At 47.6% G+C, this 16,625-nt stretch overlaps 1 protein-coding gene across 1 annotated transcript; it reads right to left on the bottom strand.

Annotated features, from left to right (window-relative positions):
- Positions 1-15,183: 15,183 nt before the first annotated feature.
- Positions 15,184-16,471, bottom strand: LOC123430975 (probable xyloglucan endotransglucosylase/hydrolase protein 12). The gene is made up of 2 exons (XM_045114798.1): positions 16,146-16,471; positions 15,184-16,034 (listed from the first exon to the last, which is right to left on the bottom strand). The coding sequence occupies exons 1-2, from the start codon at positions 16,413-16,415 to the stop codon at positions 15,435-15,437; spliced, it is 870 nt and encodes a 289-aa protein (XP_044970733.1). The 5' UTR covers positions 16,416-16,471; the 3' UTR covers positions 15,184-15,434.
- Positions 16,472-16,625: the final 154 nt, after the last annotated feature.

Genomic DNA, 16,625 nt, shown 5'->3' with positions numbered 1-16,625 from the left:
TTCAATCCCCAGTTCAGCTAGACGGTTTGAGTACCCAGACATTTTGAGCACATGTTCACTGACAGACGAGTTTTCCTCCATCTTGCAAGCATAGAATTTATCGGAGGTCTCATACCTCTCGATCCGGGCGTTCTTCTGAAAGATGAACTTCAACTCCTGGAACATCTCAAATGCTCCATGACGCTCAAAGCGACGTTGAAGTCCCGGTTCTAAGCCATACAAGACTGCACATTGAACTATTGAGTAGTCCTCCTTACGCGCCAACCAAGCGTTCTTAACATCCTGATCAGCCGTAGCGGGTGGTTCATCTCCTAGCGCAGCATTAAGGACATAATCCTTCTTTCCAGCTTGTAAGATTAGCTTAAGATTACGAGCCTAGTCTACAAAGTTGCTTCCATCATCTTTCAACTTAGCTTTCTCTAGGAACGTATTAAAATTGAGGATGACACTTGCGTGAGCCATGATCTACAACACAAATATATTCAAAGTGGACTTAGACTATGTTCAAGATAATTAGAGTTCAACTTAATCAAATTACATGCTAAACTCCCACTCAAAAAGTACATCTCTCTAGTCATTTGAGTGGTTCATGATCCACCTACACTATCCCAAGTCCGATCATCACGTGAGTCGGGAGTAGTTTCAGTGGTAAGCATCCCTATGCTAATCATATCATCTATATGATTCATGATCGACCTTTCGGTCTCATGTGTTCCGAGGCCATGTCTGCACATGCTAGGCTCGTCAAGCTTAACCCGAGTGTTCCGCGTGCGCAACTGTTTTGCACGCGTTGTATGTGAACGTTGAGTCTATCACACCCGATCATCACGTGGTGTCTCGAAACGACGAACTGTAGCAACGGTGCACAGTCGGGGAGAACACAATTTCGTCTTGAAATTTTAATGAGAGATCACCTCATAATGCTACCGTCGTTCTAAGAAAAATAAGGTGCATAAAAGGATTAACATCACATGCAATTCATAAGTGACATGATATGGCCATCATCACGTGCTTCTTGATCTCCATCACCAAAGCACCGGCACGATCTTCTTGTCACCGGCGCCACACCATGATCTCCATCATCATGATCTCCATCAACGTGTCGCCATCGGGGCTGTCGTGCTACTTATGCTATCACTACTAAAGCTACATCCTAGCAAAATAGTAAACGCATCTGCAAGCACATATGTTAGTATAAAGACAACCCTATGGCTCCTGCCGGTTGCCGTACCATCGACATGCAAGTCGATATTTCTATTACAACATGATCATCTCATACATCCAATATATCACATCACATCGTTGGCCATATCACATCACAATCATACCCTGCAAAAACAAGTTAGACGTCCTCTAATTTTGTTGTTGCATGTTTTACGTGGTGACCAAGGGTATCTAGTAGGATCGCATCTTACTTACGCAAACACCACAACGGAGATATATGAGTTGCTATTTAACCTCATCCAAGGACCTCCTCGGTCAAGTCCGATTCAACTAAAGTTGGAGAAACCGTCACTTGCCAGTCATATTTGAGCAAAGGGGGTTACTCGTAACGATGAAACCAGTCTCTCGTAAGCGTACGAGTAATGTCGGTCCAAGCCGCTTCAATCCAACAATACCGCGGAATCAAGAAAAGACTAAGGAGGGCAGCAAAACGCACATCACCGCCCACAAAACCTTTTGTTGTCTACTCGAGAAGACATCTACGCATGAACCTAGCTCATGATGCCACTGTTGGGGAACGTCGCATGGGAAACAAAAATTTTCCTACGCGCACGAAGACCTATCATGGTGATGTCCATCTACGAGAGGGGATGAGTGATCTACGTACCCTTGTAGATCGTACAGCAGAAGCGTTAGAGAACGCGGTTGATGTAGTGGAACGTCCTCACGTCCCTCGATCCGCCCCGCGAACAATCCCGCGATCAGTCCCACGATCTAGTACCGAACGGACGGCACCTCCGCGTTCAGCACACGTACAGCTCGACGATGATCTCGGCCTTCTTGATCCAGCAAGAGAGACAGAGAGGTAGAAGAGTTCTCCGGCAGCGTGACGGCGCTCCGGAGGTTGGTGATGATCTTGTCTCAGCAGGGCTCCGCCCGAGCTTCGCAGAAACACGATCTAGAGGAAAAACTATGGAGGTATGTGGTCGGGCAGCCGTGAGAAAGTCGTCTCAAATCTGCCCTAAAAGCCCCATATATATAGGAGGAGGGAGGGGGACCTTGCCTTGGGGTCCAAGGGAACCCCAAGGGGTCGGCCGAGCCAGGGGGGAGGACTCTCCCCCCCCAAACCGAGTCCTACTTGGTTTGGTGGGAGGGAGTCCTTCCCCCTTCCCACTTCTTCCCTTTTTTTTTCTTCCTTTGATTTTTTCTTCCTTGGCGCATAGGATTTGGTGGGCTGTCCCACCAGCCCACTAAGGGCTGGTGTGACCCCCACAAATACCTATGGGCTTCCCCGGAGTGGGTTGCCCCCCTCCGGTGAACTCCCGGAACCCATTCGTCATTCCCGGTACATTCCTGGTAACTCCGAAAACCTTCCGGTAATCAAATGAGGTCATCCTATATATCAATCTTCGTTTCCGGACCATTCCGGAAACCCTCGTGACGTCCGTGATCTCATCCGGGACTCCGAACAACATTCGGTAACCAACCATATAACTCAAATACGCATAAAACAACGTCGAACCTTAAGTGTGCAGACCCTGTGGGTTCGAGAACTATGTAGACATGACCCGAGAGACTCCTCGGTCAATATCCAACAGCGGGACCTGGATGCCCATATTGGATCCTACATATTCTACGAAGATCTTATCGTTTGAACCTCAGTGCCAAGGATTCGTATAATCCCGTATGTCATTCCCTTTGTCCTTCGGTATGTTACTTGCCCGAGATTCGATCGTCGGTATCCGCATACCTATTTCAATCTCGTTTACCGGCAAGTCTCTTTACTCGTTCCGTAATACAAGATCCCGCAACTTACACTAAGTTACATTGCTTGCAAGGCTTGTGTGTGATGTTGTATTACCGAGTGGGCCCCGAGATACCTCTCCGTCACACGGAGTGACAAATCCCAGTCTTGATCCATACTAACTCAACTAACACCTTCGGAGATACCTGTAGAGCATCTTTATAGTCACCCAGTTACGTTGCGACGTTTGATACACACAAAGCATTCCTCCGGTGTCAGTGAGTTATATGATCTCATGGTCATAGGAATAAATACTTGACACGCAGAAAACAGTAGCAACAAAATGACACGATCAACATGCTACGTCTATTAGTTTGGGTCTAGTCCATCACGTGATTCTCCTAATGACGTGATCCAGTTACCAAGCAACAACCCCTTGTTCATAATCAGAAGACACTGATTATCATCGATCAACTGGCTAGCCAACTAGAGGCATGCTAGGGATGGTGTTTTGTCTATGCATCCACACATGTAAATGAGTCTTCATTCAATACAATTATAGCATGGATAATAAACTATTATCTTGATACAGGAATTATAATAATAACTATACATTTATTATTACCTCTAGGGCATAATTCCAACAAACCTCACCTCTATAAGTTCACTTTCGTCCCAGAAAAAAAAGATTTCGTCGTGTTTGTGATACGGAGGCGCCGCCACAACCTGTTCTTCATCTGGAGGGCAGATCTGGAGTCCGTTTTGGGCTCCGGAGAGGGGTAATCGTCGCCATCGTCATCATCAACCTTCTTCCCTCTCCAATTCCATGAAGCTCTTCGTCGTTCGTGAGTAATCTATTCGTAGGCTCGCTGGGCGGTGATGAGTAGCATGAGATCTATCATGTAATCGAGTTAGTTTTGATGGGGATTGATCCCTAGTATCCACTATGTTCTGAGATTGATGTTGCTACTACTTTGCCATGCTTAATGCTTGTCACTAGGGCCCGAGTGCCATGATTTCAGATCTGAAATTATTATGTTGTCACCAATATATGTGTGTTTTAGATCCGATCTTGCAAGTTGTAGTTACCTACTATGTGTTATGATCCGGCAACCCCGGAGTGACAATAACCGGAACCACTCCCGGTGATGACCATAGTTTGAGGAGTTCATGTGTTCACCAAGTGCTAATGCGTTGGTCCGGTTCTTTATTAAAAGGAGAACCTTAATATCCCGTAGTTTCTTTTTGGACCCCGCTGCCACGGGAGGAATGGACAATAGATGTCATGCAAGTTCTTTTTCCTAAGCACGTATGACGACACACGGAATGCATGCCTACATCACATTGATGAACGCGAGCTAGCCACATATCTCTCCGTGTTATAGTTGTTGCATGATGAATATCATCCAAACAAATCACCGACCCATTGCCTACGAGTTTGTCCTACTACTGTTGTTACTTTTCTTGCTCTGCTATTACTACTGTTGCTGTTGTTGTTACTTGTCTTGCTCTGCTGCTACTGTTGCTACTACTGTCCCTTGCTACTACTGCTACCTTCTACAATTTTGGTTCGCTGGTCGTTGACGGGAACTGACAATTTCCGTCAATGAGGCAACTTGGCGCCATTGATACAATCGTTAGGAATAGTCTGCCGTCAACAGATCGTTTCTGACACCGTTGTTATCAAACTACTTTGATGTTACTACTTTGCTTGCAGATACTAATCTTTCAGGTGTGGTTGAATCTGACGCATTCAGCTGCTAATACTCGAGAGTATTCTCTCACCACCTGTCTGGCGTACCAACAAGTTTGGGTCGAATACTCTACCCTCGAAAACTGCTGCGAACCCACGCGGTGGTGGGCCGTCAACAACATTCTTCTAGTTTCATTGCTGGGAAGTGCTAGTAGCATTCTTCTGGTGCCGTTGCAAGGGAAGGTTTGTTGTCACAAAATCAGCATTCATCTAGCTATTGCCAGAGAGTGCTAGTCACTAAGCAAACCAGACAAATCTGGAAAGGACGCACACCCCCACTCACGGAGCCGATTACCTCTGGGCACTCAACAAAGAGAACACGGATAAGGGCTAGGTCCGTCCTCGGCGTACTACTGGACAATCCATGTGCCATACACTCTGCCCCGCCTGAATCAAGTTCCACCCATAGCCTTCGAGCATGTTGGTTGTCAGGAAGGTCTCAAAAAGCAGGGAAGGCATCCTCAAGGCAACACCCGTAGAGGAACGGTTAGGAACGCCGCCGGATAACAACACTGAGATCTTAATGATCTACAAAACATTTACCTCAAAGAATCAGAGAAAGAGAGCCTTTCAGGAGCTCCATAAAATCCACCATGTAGTGGCGGCAAACCCATGGTCGAACACACACATTACCTTCGACCATGGCGACGAGCTGATGACTAGCACATGCCGGACATCTGCCGCCCTAGTCATGAACCCCATAGTCCACGGCTTCAGACTCAACAAGGTGTCAATGGACAGGGGCAGTAGCCTCAACTTCATATACGAGGACACAATTGAAAAAATGTAGTTTGACCGATCTCGAATCAAGCTAAGCACAACCACCTTCCGAAGTATTTGTCTCCAGGAGAGAGGCCCGCTGCACCGGACGAGTAAGACTTGACGTAGTATTCGGTATACCCGAGAACTACTGGTCCGAAGAGCTCCTCTTTCGTATCGTACCGTTTTGCAGTGGTTACCACGCCCTATTGGGACGCGAAGCCTTCACAAGATTCCAGGCCATACCGCACTACGGGTACATGAAGCTCAAAATGCCGGGGCCAAACGGCGTGATCACAGTGATGAGTGACCCCAATAGAGTCCTCCGAGCTGAAAACAAAATAGCATCCCTAGCCCTTGAGATACTAGCCGAGACACTCGCCCTAGAGGAACTCACGGCACTACGTGACGTGGTGGACAAAGACAATGTGTTCCTTGGCAAGCGGCCCAAGTCCACATCCTTTAAACCTATGCACAAGATCGTCAAGTTCCACGTACACCCAACGGACCCTAATAAGACCACGTCCATCGAATCCCAACTAGAGCCCGCAATCTATGAAGCACTACCCGCCTTCTTGCACGAAAATTGGGACATATTTGCCTCGCACCCCAAAGACATGCCATGAATCCCTCGGGGGCTGGCGGAACATAGCCTGAACATAATTGCAGGCTTTAAGCCTGTCAAACAGGCCCTGCATCGATTTTCTGAACCAAAGTGTCAAGCCATGGGTGAAGAACTTGCCAAGCTATTGGAAGTCGGGTTCATTAGAGACATTAAACATCCCGACCGGCTCGCAAACCTGGTCATGGTACCAAAGAAGGACAAATCTTGGCAGCTGTGTGCCGATTTCAAGGACCTAAACAAAGCCTGCCCTAAGGATCCTTTCCCGTTACCTCGAATAGACCAAATTATCGATGCAACAGCCGGACATGACTCCATGTGTTTCCTCGACGCTTAATCTGGATACCATCAAATCAAAATGAAGGAATCCAATCACGCCGCAACCGCTTTCATAACACCGTATGGGCCATTCTGCTTCAACACAATGTCGTTCGGGTTAAAAATCATGGGCGCCACTTACGAGCGCATGATCAACACATGCTTGGGGATTCATATCGACAAAACTATGGAGGCATACGTGGACGATGTGGTCGTTATGACCAGACACATCATCCAGCTAGTAGATAACCTCAGGGAAGCCTTTGTCAACCTACAGGCATACGATATACGACTTAATTCGAATAAGTGTGTCTTGAGAGTCCCAGATGGCAAACTCCTCGGATTCCAATCCAGCCAAAATACAAGCATTATCACAACTCGCCGTCCCAACAGAGCCACAACACGTCCAAAAGTTGGCAGGCTGCATGGTAGCCTTAAGCCGATTTATCTCTCGCCTTGGCGAGGAAGCCCTCCCGCCCTATAGGTTGCTGAAGAAAACTAAGAACTTCAAATGGACTGATGAGGCCACGACGGCTCTGGAGGAAATCAAGGTGATACTGGCCAACAACCCCATCCCAGCAACACCCTACACAGGGGAGCCGATGTTGCTATACATCTTTGCCACCAATTAGGTGGTCAGCACGGTCCTCGTCGTGGGACGAGAAGCTGAGGTTCAACAACTATGGATACAAAGGCCATTCTATTACGTATCTGAGGTGCTCACCCCATGCAAAACCAGATAACCACACGACCAAAAGATTGCTTACACAGTGTTTATGGCATCACGCAAACTTAGACACTATTTCCAGGAATGCGCGGTCACTGTGACTTTGGACGTACCACTGAGCGACATCATTAACAACAGGGACATCATCGATCGAATTGCCAAATGTACCATCAAGCTCCTGTCGTTTGAGATCACCTACAAGCCATGATGAGCTATCAAATCTCAAATATTGGCCGACTTCATGGTCATGGTCGACAAGTTTACCAAATGGATCGAAGCAAGGCCTATTAGCTCCGCCAAAGTCGGGCCAGTAATCGACTTCATATCCGGTGTCATACACCGTTATGTTGTCCCGCATAGCATAGTAACACAGAATGGATCCAATTTCACTGCCCATGATGTAAAAGATTGGTGTGCAAATTTGGGCATCAAGGTCAACTATGCCTCCGTATACCACCCGAAGACCAATGGACAAGTCAAAAGAGCCAATGGGCTCATTATGAGCGGTATTAAACCTCGGTTGGTCCGCTCTATTCAAGAATCCGACTGCCAATGGGTGGAGGAGCTCGACTCCGTACTATGGGGCTTGCGTACCACCTGAAGCATTCCACACGGTACACACCATTTTTCATGGTGTACGGGGCTGAAGCGGTCCTCCCCTGCGACATTATCCACGATGCACCTCGAGTGCGTATGTACGAGGAAAAATAAGCTGAGTTGGATCGGCAAGACGACTTAGACGCATTGGAAGGCGAGTGTGACATAGCTCAGACCCGATGTGGTTTCTATCAACAGCAAGCTCGGTGCTATCAGACTAGGGAAGTTCTTGCAAAGGCATACAACATGGGCGAGCCCGTCCTACGCCTCCTAGAGAAGCAGAAGCATAAACTTCACCCAAAGTGGGAGGGCCCTTTTATTATTGATGAAGTCTTAATAGGAGGAGCTTATCGCCTGCGCAACTCAGAGGATAACCACCTCAAGCCGAACCCATGGAATGCATCTCGTATTCGTCGTTTCTACGGCTAGACCGACGTTGTTACCTCCTTTCCATCATTGTCTTTTTTCTTTTTGCCGGCAAAGATTCTTTGTCGTCTGCCAAAACAAACAATGACGGCAAAGATTCTTTGCGGCAAAGTGATCTCTTTGCCGTCTGTTTTCATTTTGGCAGACGACAAAGTTTATTTTACCGTCTCTTTTTCTTTGGTGTGTGCTCGTGACGGCAAACCCTTTATTTGTCGTCTGCCCGACCAAAAGCTGACGGCAAAGACGCTCCGTGATGGCAAATTAGTTGTTTCCCATAGTGCGGGTACCTCCACCCATGGTTCCTCGAGCCCAACCACCACCAACATTAGCCTCCCCCTACTCCATTGACCTTGCTCAACCCTCTATCCTTCCCAATTAGAGGCCCCTCGCCAGAGTTCGTGCTACCTCTAAGACCATAGCCACCCCAGGAAGAAAGTGGCGCCATCCGACCACCTTCAAAGACTCCACGGGTATGAGAATACTTGTAGGAGACCCGATGTCCTATTGGGCCAACACACTCGAGCTCCATCCCCCCTCTCATCGCTAGAGATCCACTCTGCCTCGGTTAGCTTTCTAAAGAAACACTTGACGGGTGGACCCCACCCATCAGTGACTCACTTGCCTCCTGAATCCATACACTAGCCAAAGCACATTTGGAAATATGTCTTCAACGCGGCTCACCCTTGGATTTTCTGTTTTTAGTTTAAATCGATTGAATTTTATTCTGTTGATCGAACTTTCACCATGAATACCTCCAAACCATAAGTCCAAATCAAATTAATCTTTTGCATGATTATTTTTTATTTAATTTTCTTTCAGTTGGCAAAGTTTGAGGTTTATTTCACATGTCTAGAATTTATGGACAAAGTTTTAGTTTTTTTCTCTTTATTGAAAATGCTTTGAAAAATATTTCTAGGGAGAAATAAATCAGGAGGTGAAGACTAGGTGTTTTGTGACCGTCCACTTGATCAAGGCACCCACTTCATCTACTTGGTTGATGTCGATTCCAGGGCCATGGGTTCAAATTTGCATATTCTCAGTTATTTTGTCTTTTATTTTACATATGTATTTATACTCTTATTGTTTACTCAAGTAGAGCTAAGTGGTGAGAAGTGGTATAACACCGGTAGGGTCTTCCTAAGATTAAAACTTGTTCACCTTGGTTACATTAGAGTTTCCATGAAACCGGTAATTACTTTCGGTAACATGAACCATAAGGAGTGAAACAATGAGAACAAGGAGACCATAAGGGAAAGACTCTAACTAATGATAGTGGTCTTCTCCAATTATTTTCATTCGTAGAAAACATGGATTGAGCTAGGTTCATTAAAGTAGGATTATATGTGGAAATAGTGTCTTATGAATCCAACCTTAATAGTTGGTCAATCCAACTGCCAAAGAGCCGGACCTCCTCGGTATAGCCACATTTGCCTTCGTGGGAAAGGCACTATTTCCTTCTTAGTTATGTCTCTTTCGTGTCTCTCTAAAGAGAGAAGTTGGGACGAGTAGACTTCCTTTCAACGGTTAGTTGTCGTTCAGTCAAGAGAGCCTTAGAGGATGCTTGGACCCAAGAGACTTATTTTAGTGTGACTAAAAATAGTCTCTTTAAGAGGCTAAAGTTCCAAGCACCCCTGACTAAAGAGGGGCTAAAACTAGTCTTGAGACTAAAAAAAAAATAGTCAGGGGTACCCTTACTAAAATGTGGATTAGTCCTCTCTCTCTCCTCATTTAACTCTTGTCCTTTAATACAGGCGAGTTCTGGATTGGAGGGTTTGGAGGATAATAAATGCTCATTAACTTGATTTTAGTCTCTTTAGGGGGTGTTTCTTTACAGGGACTTTTTGCTGTAGGGACTAAAAAAAGTCCCTTTTAGTCCTATGTGAAAGAAACGGTAGGGACTTTTAGGGATTAAAAGCGGGTATTTGGGACTAAAGGAAGAAGTCCCTATGTGAGGGTCTTTTTGGGACTTTTTCGACACTTTTTCCAACAGTGCCCCTACTTTTAGCATGTCATTTAATAACTTATAGTACATTACTAGGGGTAACATGGTCTTTTTGCATGTCATTTAATGACCTCTAGTCCATGTTTAGTCCCTCGAAAGAAACAGGTAGGGACTAGGGACTTTTTAGTTGGGACTAAAAGATGGCCTAGGACTTTTTAAGGAAACAGGGCCTTAGTATTTGGATCCAAGCATGGATGAGGCTAGCAAGTTTTAGTCCCACTACTTTTAATCATGGGACTAAAACGTATCCAAGCACCCTCTTAGATGTCCACAGAAAAGTTGATAGATTCCAAGGGGAAATAAGTTGTTCCACAAATTAAAAGCAAATCACAAATAACACCAATCACAGAGTAAAACCAAACCACATCAATAAATAAACTCACGGCCAAGTGCTCTTACACGGGTTGAGAATGGTCTACTACAAGAATAATACTCCCTCCGTTTCAGTTTATAAGTCCGGCACGTGTATCTAGGTCGTCAATTTGACCAGCTTAATAAGAGGCATGTATTACAAAAGATATATCATTAGAAACTTTAGATGTTCTATTTTCTAATGATATAATTTTTATGTTAAAAAATATATTTTATATAAGTCAAATTGACGACTTAGGTACACGTGCATGCCTTATAAACTGTGATGGAGGGAGTAACTACTTCTAAAATGATGATATGCGAGGAACTTCTACTATTGCTCCGATGCTGGACCAGCCAGATGTGGGGTGTGGGGGTGGTGTCGGTGCTTGGCCTAGTGGTGGCGGTGGTTCTTGGCCTCCGGGTCCATGGTGTCGCCGCAATCAATACTGACGGCAAGTTCGGCATGTGTCAACCTATGGCTAGCATGGCCGGGGCTCGGGTGGTTAGAACAAAGCGGCAAAAGGCCTATGTGGCGGCCTAGCATGTCGCAACACCACTAGGGTCATAGTTGCAAAGTGGCCAGAGGCATGACCGCGCTCGGGGGAGGGGCCCGAGTAGGGCGTCATGGCGTCATTGGCTAGACGTGAGGGAGGGTTGGGGCATGCGAGGGAGGATCCGCGTGTGGCGCTGGATGCTGAGGACGCGTTCTGATAGGGTGGCAAGGGGTCGGGCACTGCGCAGAGAGCACGCTCTAGATGCAAGCCCCGAGGTCACCGGGACGGTTGGCGCCCGGGTGGCTCTGGTTGACAGTGAGTAGCTAGAGGGGGTGTAGATGCTATGGGTGGCTGCCATTGGGTCTCAAGGTATCTGAGCTGCCAGTTGGACCTTCTAGAAGTTTCTAACAGGAAGGTGTTTTTGCTTACCTGAGAGAGGAGTGGGTGAGGGTTAAAGTTGATTCTTGGGTGAGTGTTGTTAGTTACTTACGTGATCATCTTCATCATGTTTGAGCTATAAAAGAACCAACATCATCATACTTGTTGTGTAACCTACGTTTAGGGTCAGAATTGGTTTTGATGAAGAGGGGCTCAAATGCAAAAGTGCTAGGGGTTCCTGGGTGCATTCATGGTTGTCTTGGGGCCTTGGCAAATTATGAGAATTGTTTCGACATTTTTAGAAGAGTGGAAGAGGGGGTTGCTTTAGAACTCAGGCATTTTGCTATTAGTCTTTTGTGAAAAACAATAAACCTCTAGAGAACTAACATTAGAGGGAAAGTAAACTAAAGTCGGCTAGGTTAGAGAGATACTCAACAGTGGTGGTTGGTTGCTAGCTAAAATTTTAGGTAGTTTAGCTTGCTAACTCCAAGTAAAATGATTCAAGAAAGCTTAGGGGAATAAAGGCAAATGGAAATTCAAATGCACAAGATGAGGCAAAACTCAGGGTGTTACACTGCCGACAGCACCGACGGAACCTTGGCGACGAACTTGCCCCTACCAGCATTGGCGTAGCAGTCACTAAGCGACCACCCCTCGGCAATCTTGGCGAGCTCATCATCAAAGCGATGTCGATGCCTGGAGTCCGTCTCCGTGGTGGTGAGGGAGCGGTCGAGCACTCGCGCGTCGGCGAAGTCAAGGTCGTTACGGACCCATTTCAGCGCCACTTCCGTCTTCGCGAATGCGAAGCGACGACTGGCATTACGTCGGTTGTACCAAGATTGCTGCCTTGCTGCATGATCCGCCTCAGATACCATGGCCCGAGATCTGGAGGCACTATCGTAAACACCTCCTCCGAGGTAGTGCAGGATGCGGCCACACACCTTCCTGATCGCAGGCGCAGCTCCTCTTTAATAGGGTGGCTGGCATCATGGTGGCGATGAGGGCCCGTCAATCCACGCGTAGTCTCTATGTGGAGGGGGCGGTGCTGGCTCATCCTTCATGTTGTGGAGGTGCTGGGGGATGTCGGCTCCTGATTCACGCGGTTGCTATGTGGAAGTTGCGGTTAGGCAACAGGGATGTCAACTCGCCCTTCACCTGCCGGAGTGGGGATGTCGACTTGTGCTGTTGGAGAAAGTAGCATGGGAAACAAAAAAATTCCTACGCACACGAAGACCTATCGTGGTGATGATCATCTACAAGAGGGAGATCGGATCTACATACCCTTGTAGATCGCTAAGCGGGAAGCGTTAATAAACACGGTTGATGTAGTGGAACGTCTTCGCGATCCAAATCACCGCCGTCCCACGATCCGTCTCAATCTAGTACCGAACGGACGGCACCTCCGCGTTCAGCACACGTACAGCTCGATGACGATCTCCGCCTTCTTGATCTAGCAAGAGAGACGGGGAAGTAGATGAGTTCTCCGGCAGCGTGACGGCGCGCCAGTGGTGGTGGTGATTTATTCCTCCAGGGCTTCGCCTAAGCACCACAGAAATCCGATCTAGAGGAAGAACTACGAAGTAGAGGTTTAGGGTTGCACATAGCAAAGTTGTATCTCAAAAAACCCTAAACCCGCTAGTATATATAGGAGGAGGGAGGGGCTAGGCTTGAGGCTCAAGGAGAGCCTCCTTGCCTCGGCCAAAGTGGAGGAGGGAGGAGTCCTCCTCCAATCCCACTTGGATTAGGACTCCTTCCTAAATTGCCCACCACTTCTGGATTTTCCAACTTTTTCCTCATGTGCTTTCCTTGGATGACTTGTCAGCCCATTAAGCCTTATTGCGCATCCAATAAAATCATGTGGACCCCTTGGGGCGTGATGGCCCACTAGGTGGGACCTCAGAACCCATTTGTCACTCCTTATACACTGCCGGTAATGCCCGAAAACCTTCCGGAATCCAAATACCAACTTCCTATATATCAATCTTCATTTTTTGGACCATTCCGGAAACCCTTGTGACGTCCGGGATCTCATCTGGGACTCCGAACAAAACTTTGGTCACCAACACCTATAACTCAACTATACATAAACGTCACCGAACCTTAAGTGTGCAAACCATGCGGGTTCGAGAACTGTGTAGACATGACCTGAGACACATTATGGTCAATATCCAATAGCTAGACCTGGACGTCCATATTGGATCCTACATATTCTATGAAGATCTTATCGGTTGAACCTCTATGTCAAGGATTCAAGCAATCCCGTATATCATTCTCTTTGTCCTTCGGTATGTTACTTGCCCGAGATTTGATCATCGGTATCCCCATACATATTTCAACTTCGTTACCGGCAAGTCTATTTACTCGTTCCGTAATACAAGATCACGTGACTAACTGTTTAGTCACATTGCTTGCAAGGCTTGTATGTGATGTTGTATTACCGAGTGGGCCCCGAGATACCTCTCCATCACACGGAGTGACAAATCCCAGTCTTGATCCATGCTAACTCAACAGACACCTTCGCAGATGCCTGTAGAGTACCTTTATAGTCACCTAGTAACGTTGCGACGTTTGATACACACAAGGCATCCTCCGGTGTCGCTGAGTTACATGATCTCATGGTCATAGGAATGAATACTTGACATGCAGAAAACAATAGCAACAAAATGACACGATCTACGTTTATAGTTTGGGTCTTTTCCATCACATCATTCTCCCAATGATGTGATCCCGTCATCAAGTGACAACACTTGTCTATGGTCAGGAAACCTTAACCATCCTTGATCAACATGCTAGTCAACTAGAGGCTCACTAGGGACACAGTTTTGTCTATATATCCACACATGCATTTATGTTTCCATTCAATACAAATATAGCACGGATAATAAACGAATATCTTGAAATAGGAAATATAATAATAACTATTTTATTATTGCCTCTAGGGCATATTTCCAACACCTGCTTCACACAGACGTGTGGCGAGGACAGTGGTTCCTCCTTCACGCACGTCGACGATGATGGTGCCGGGCCCATCTAATGGGGTGAACACTTTGTCATGATCTCCATCTCATGGACGAATTCTTCGTTCGTCACAGCCGCCTCCGAGAGGATAAGAGTCGTTGTTGCGGCTCTATGTCCTCCTTGCCAGAAGAGTAGGTTGTCATGGATGCAGATGGTCCCAGAGAACGTGGACGGTCATGGCATGATCCGCCTGAAGACGAACTTCCACCAGGGACACCTACCGGCGCGGAGAACCAGCAATTTGGCATTGCCACTCTGGGAGGAGAAAGGGTTTTGTGTGTGTGCTAACACACTACTTAAATAGTCGTGGCCAGGCCAAGCGAAGGGCCGATCATCGCGCTTCAGTACGGCGTAGCAACTAGAGTTGGTTTCTCGGGATACGGCGTCCGCATTGAAGCGGCGACACCCAAGATACCACGCCCGTCTGCTCGCCCTTCCAACCGGTCAAATTGCAGGATCAATGTCGGCCGCTAGATACTCTAGGCCAGTTTGAATGCGACACGACAAGTGGCACAGCCGTTTGGTGGAAAGCATGAAAGAGGTGGGTGGGATTTTTTATGGGCCCTGGCGATTAGGACAGCGGTCCATACGCGTGCAAAGTCCCTCATAGTTTGTCTCCGATTTACGAGGAAAAACCACGTCCGAACCGGTCGCGGACGAACATTAGATGTCACACCGGGTTCGATATGTGCGGTTCAGATGTATGCAGATGATTCGAAGGTCGACGTTGGAGATGCACTTAGGAACTAATAAGTGGGGTCATACAAATGAAAAGAGGCTATAAATTACTCATCTATGTATATATCATAGCATATAATTAATGCAAATATACATACAAGTATACATGTACACATAGATATACGGTGGAGCTGTTGAAAAGTTACAAAATTTGGGAAGGAACATCTGGGCAGCAACAAGAATAAAAAATCTTTGAAAACAAAAATATATGTATCAAAAATAATAATAAATGAAGTCCCAATGGATTCAATTAATGGGCCCTGTAAGGAGTAGTGGTAGACCGGCTCCGGCTGACCAACGCTTCCTTGGTGCGTTCCACGATCAGGCAGCAGCTGGATGGTCAGTACTGCGGCAGGCTGCACTCTGGGCCGGGCTTCTTGTTGTCCCTGTAGTCGACGCAGTAGTCGTAGATCCTGTGATATTTCTGCAGCCACAGCATCTTGCCCCGCTGCTCGTCGGTGAGGCCGGCGCAGTTCTGCTGCCGCCCGCCGTGGCCGAAGGCCCCGGCGCAGCCGTAGACGCAGGAGTCGCTTCCGTCGCAGGGACAGACGTCGAGGACCATGTCGCGGTAGCCGGCGACGAAGGGCGCCTTGGACCAGTCGGCCTTGACGCGGCCGCCCTGCGTAGCCCAGTCCTCCGCCGACCAGATGCTGGAGTAGCCGAACATGGGCCGCTTGATCGGGTAGGCAATGCCCTTGTCACGGTAGTTGCGGAACACCCGGATGGGGACGTCGTCCACGTACCAGACGATCATGCACGGCGTCCAGGAGATGGTGTAGGCGTGGAAGTCGGCCGTGGGGTCGAACCACGGCACGAACTGCATCTCCTTCTTGCCCACGCCGTCGGCGAAAACGTTGGTGTGCAGCGTGTAGGGCTGCCCCGTCTCGTTCCCCAGGAACTCGAAGTCGATCTCGTCATGGTCAGCCCCCACAGACGATGTCTGAATTATTTGCAATCAATCCATTATATATCGATGCACACACACAATGAGCATTGCAGTACAAGCTCGTCGTAAGTATAGGTAATTAAGCACGATAGGATAGATACGTACGTAGTATGTGGTGACGGTGCCCGCCGAGTTCCCCGGGACGAGCTTGATGAGGGTGGACACGCTGCCGTAGATGAACTGCTTCTTCGTCTGCAACAAGCAGCCGGAGGAGTTGCTCTTCAGGGACATGGTCAGGCCGTGGCCGTCCTCGGAGAAGGCCGCGTTCTCGGGGTTCCACTTGATGTCGCAGTTGTCCCGGAAGCTCGCACCGGCCAGGCCGACGGCCGTCGCCGCCACCGCCACAAGGAGGAGCGCCCTCCCCGAGCTCACCATCTTCTCTTGGTTTCCCCCTCTCTCCTACTTATTTGTGGTGGTGTAGGAAGTGTATGTGAAGAAGACTTGATGAAAATGCAGAGGGGGGACGGATCTTTATATAATCGTCTCTGTGTTGCAGATCTGTGCTCATTATTTTTCAGTCAAAAGCAAGTTTCTGGTGCGCACGTCGTAGTAGTAGTACGTAGCTGGGTTACTTACTTAGCGCCA

This window comes from Hordeum vulgare, chromosome 2H, assembly GCF_904849725.1.
Source record: "Hordeum vulgare subsp. vulgare chromosome 2H, MorexV3_pseudomolecules_assembly, whole genome shotgun sequence".
Taxonomy (NCBI): Eukaryota; Viridiplantae; Streptophyta; class Magnoliopsida; order Poales; family Poaceae; genus Hordeum; species Hordeum vulgare.
This window is presented reverse-complemented; position numbering and strand designations above follow the sequence as displayed.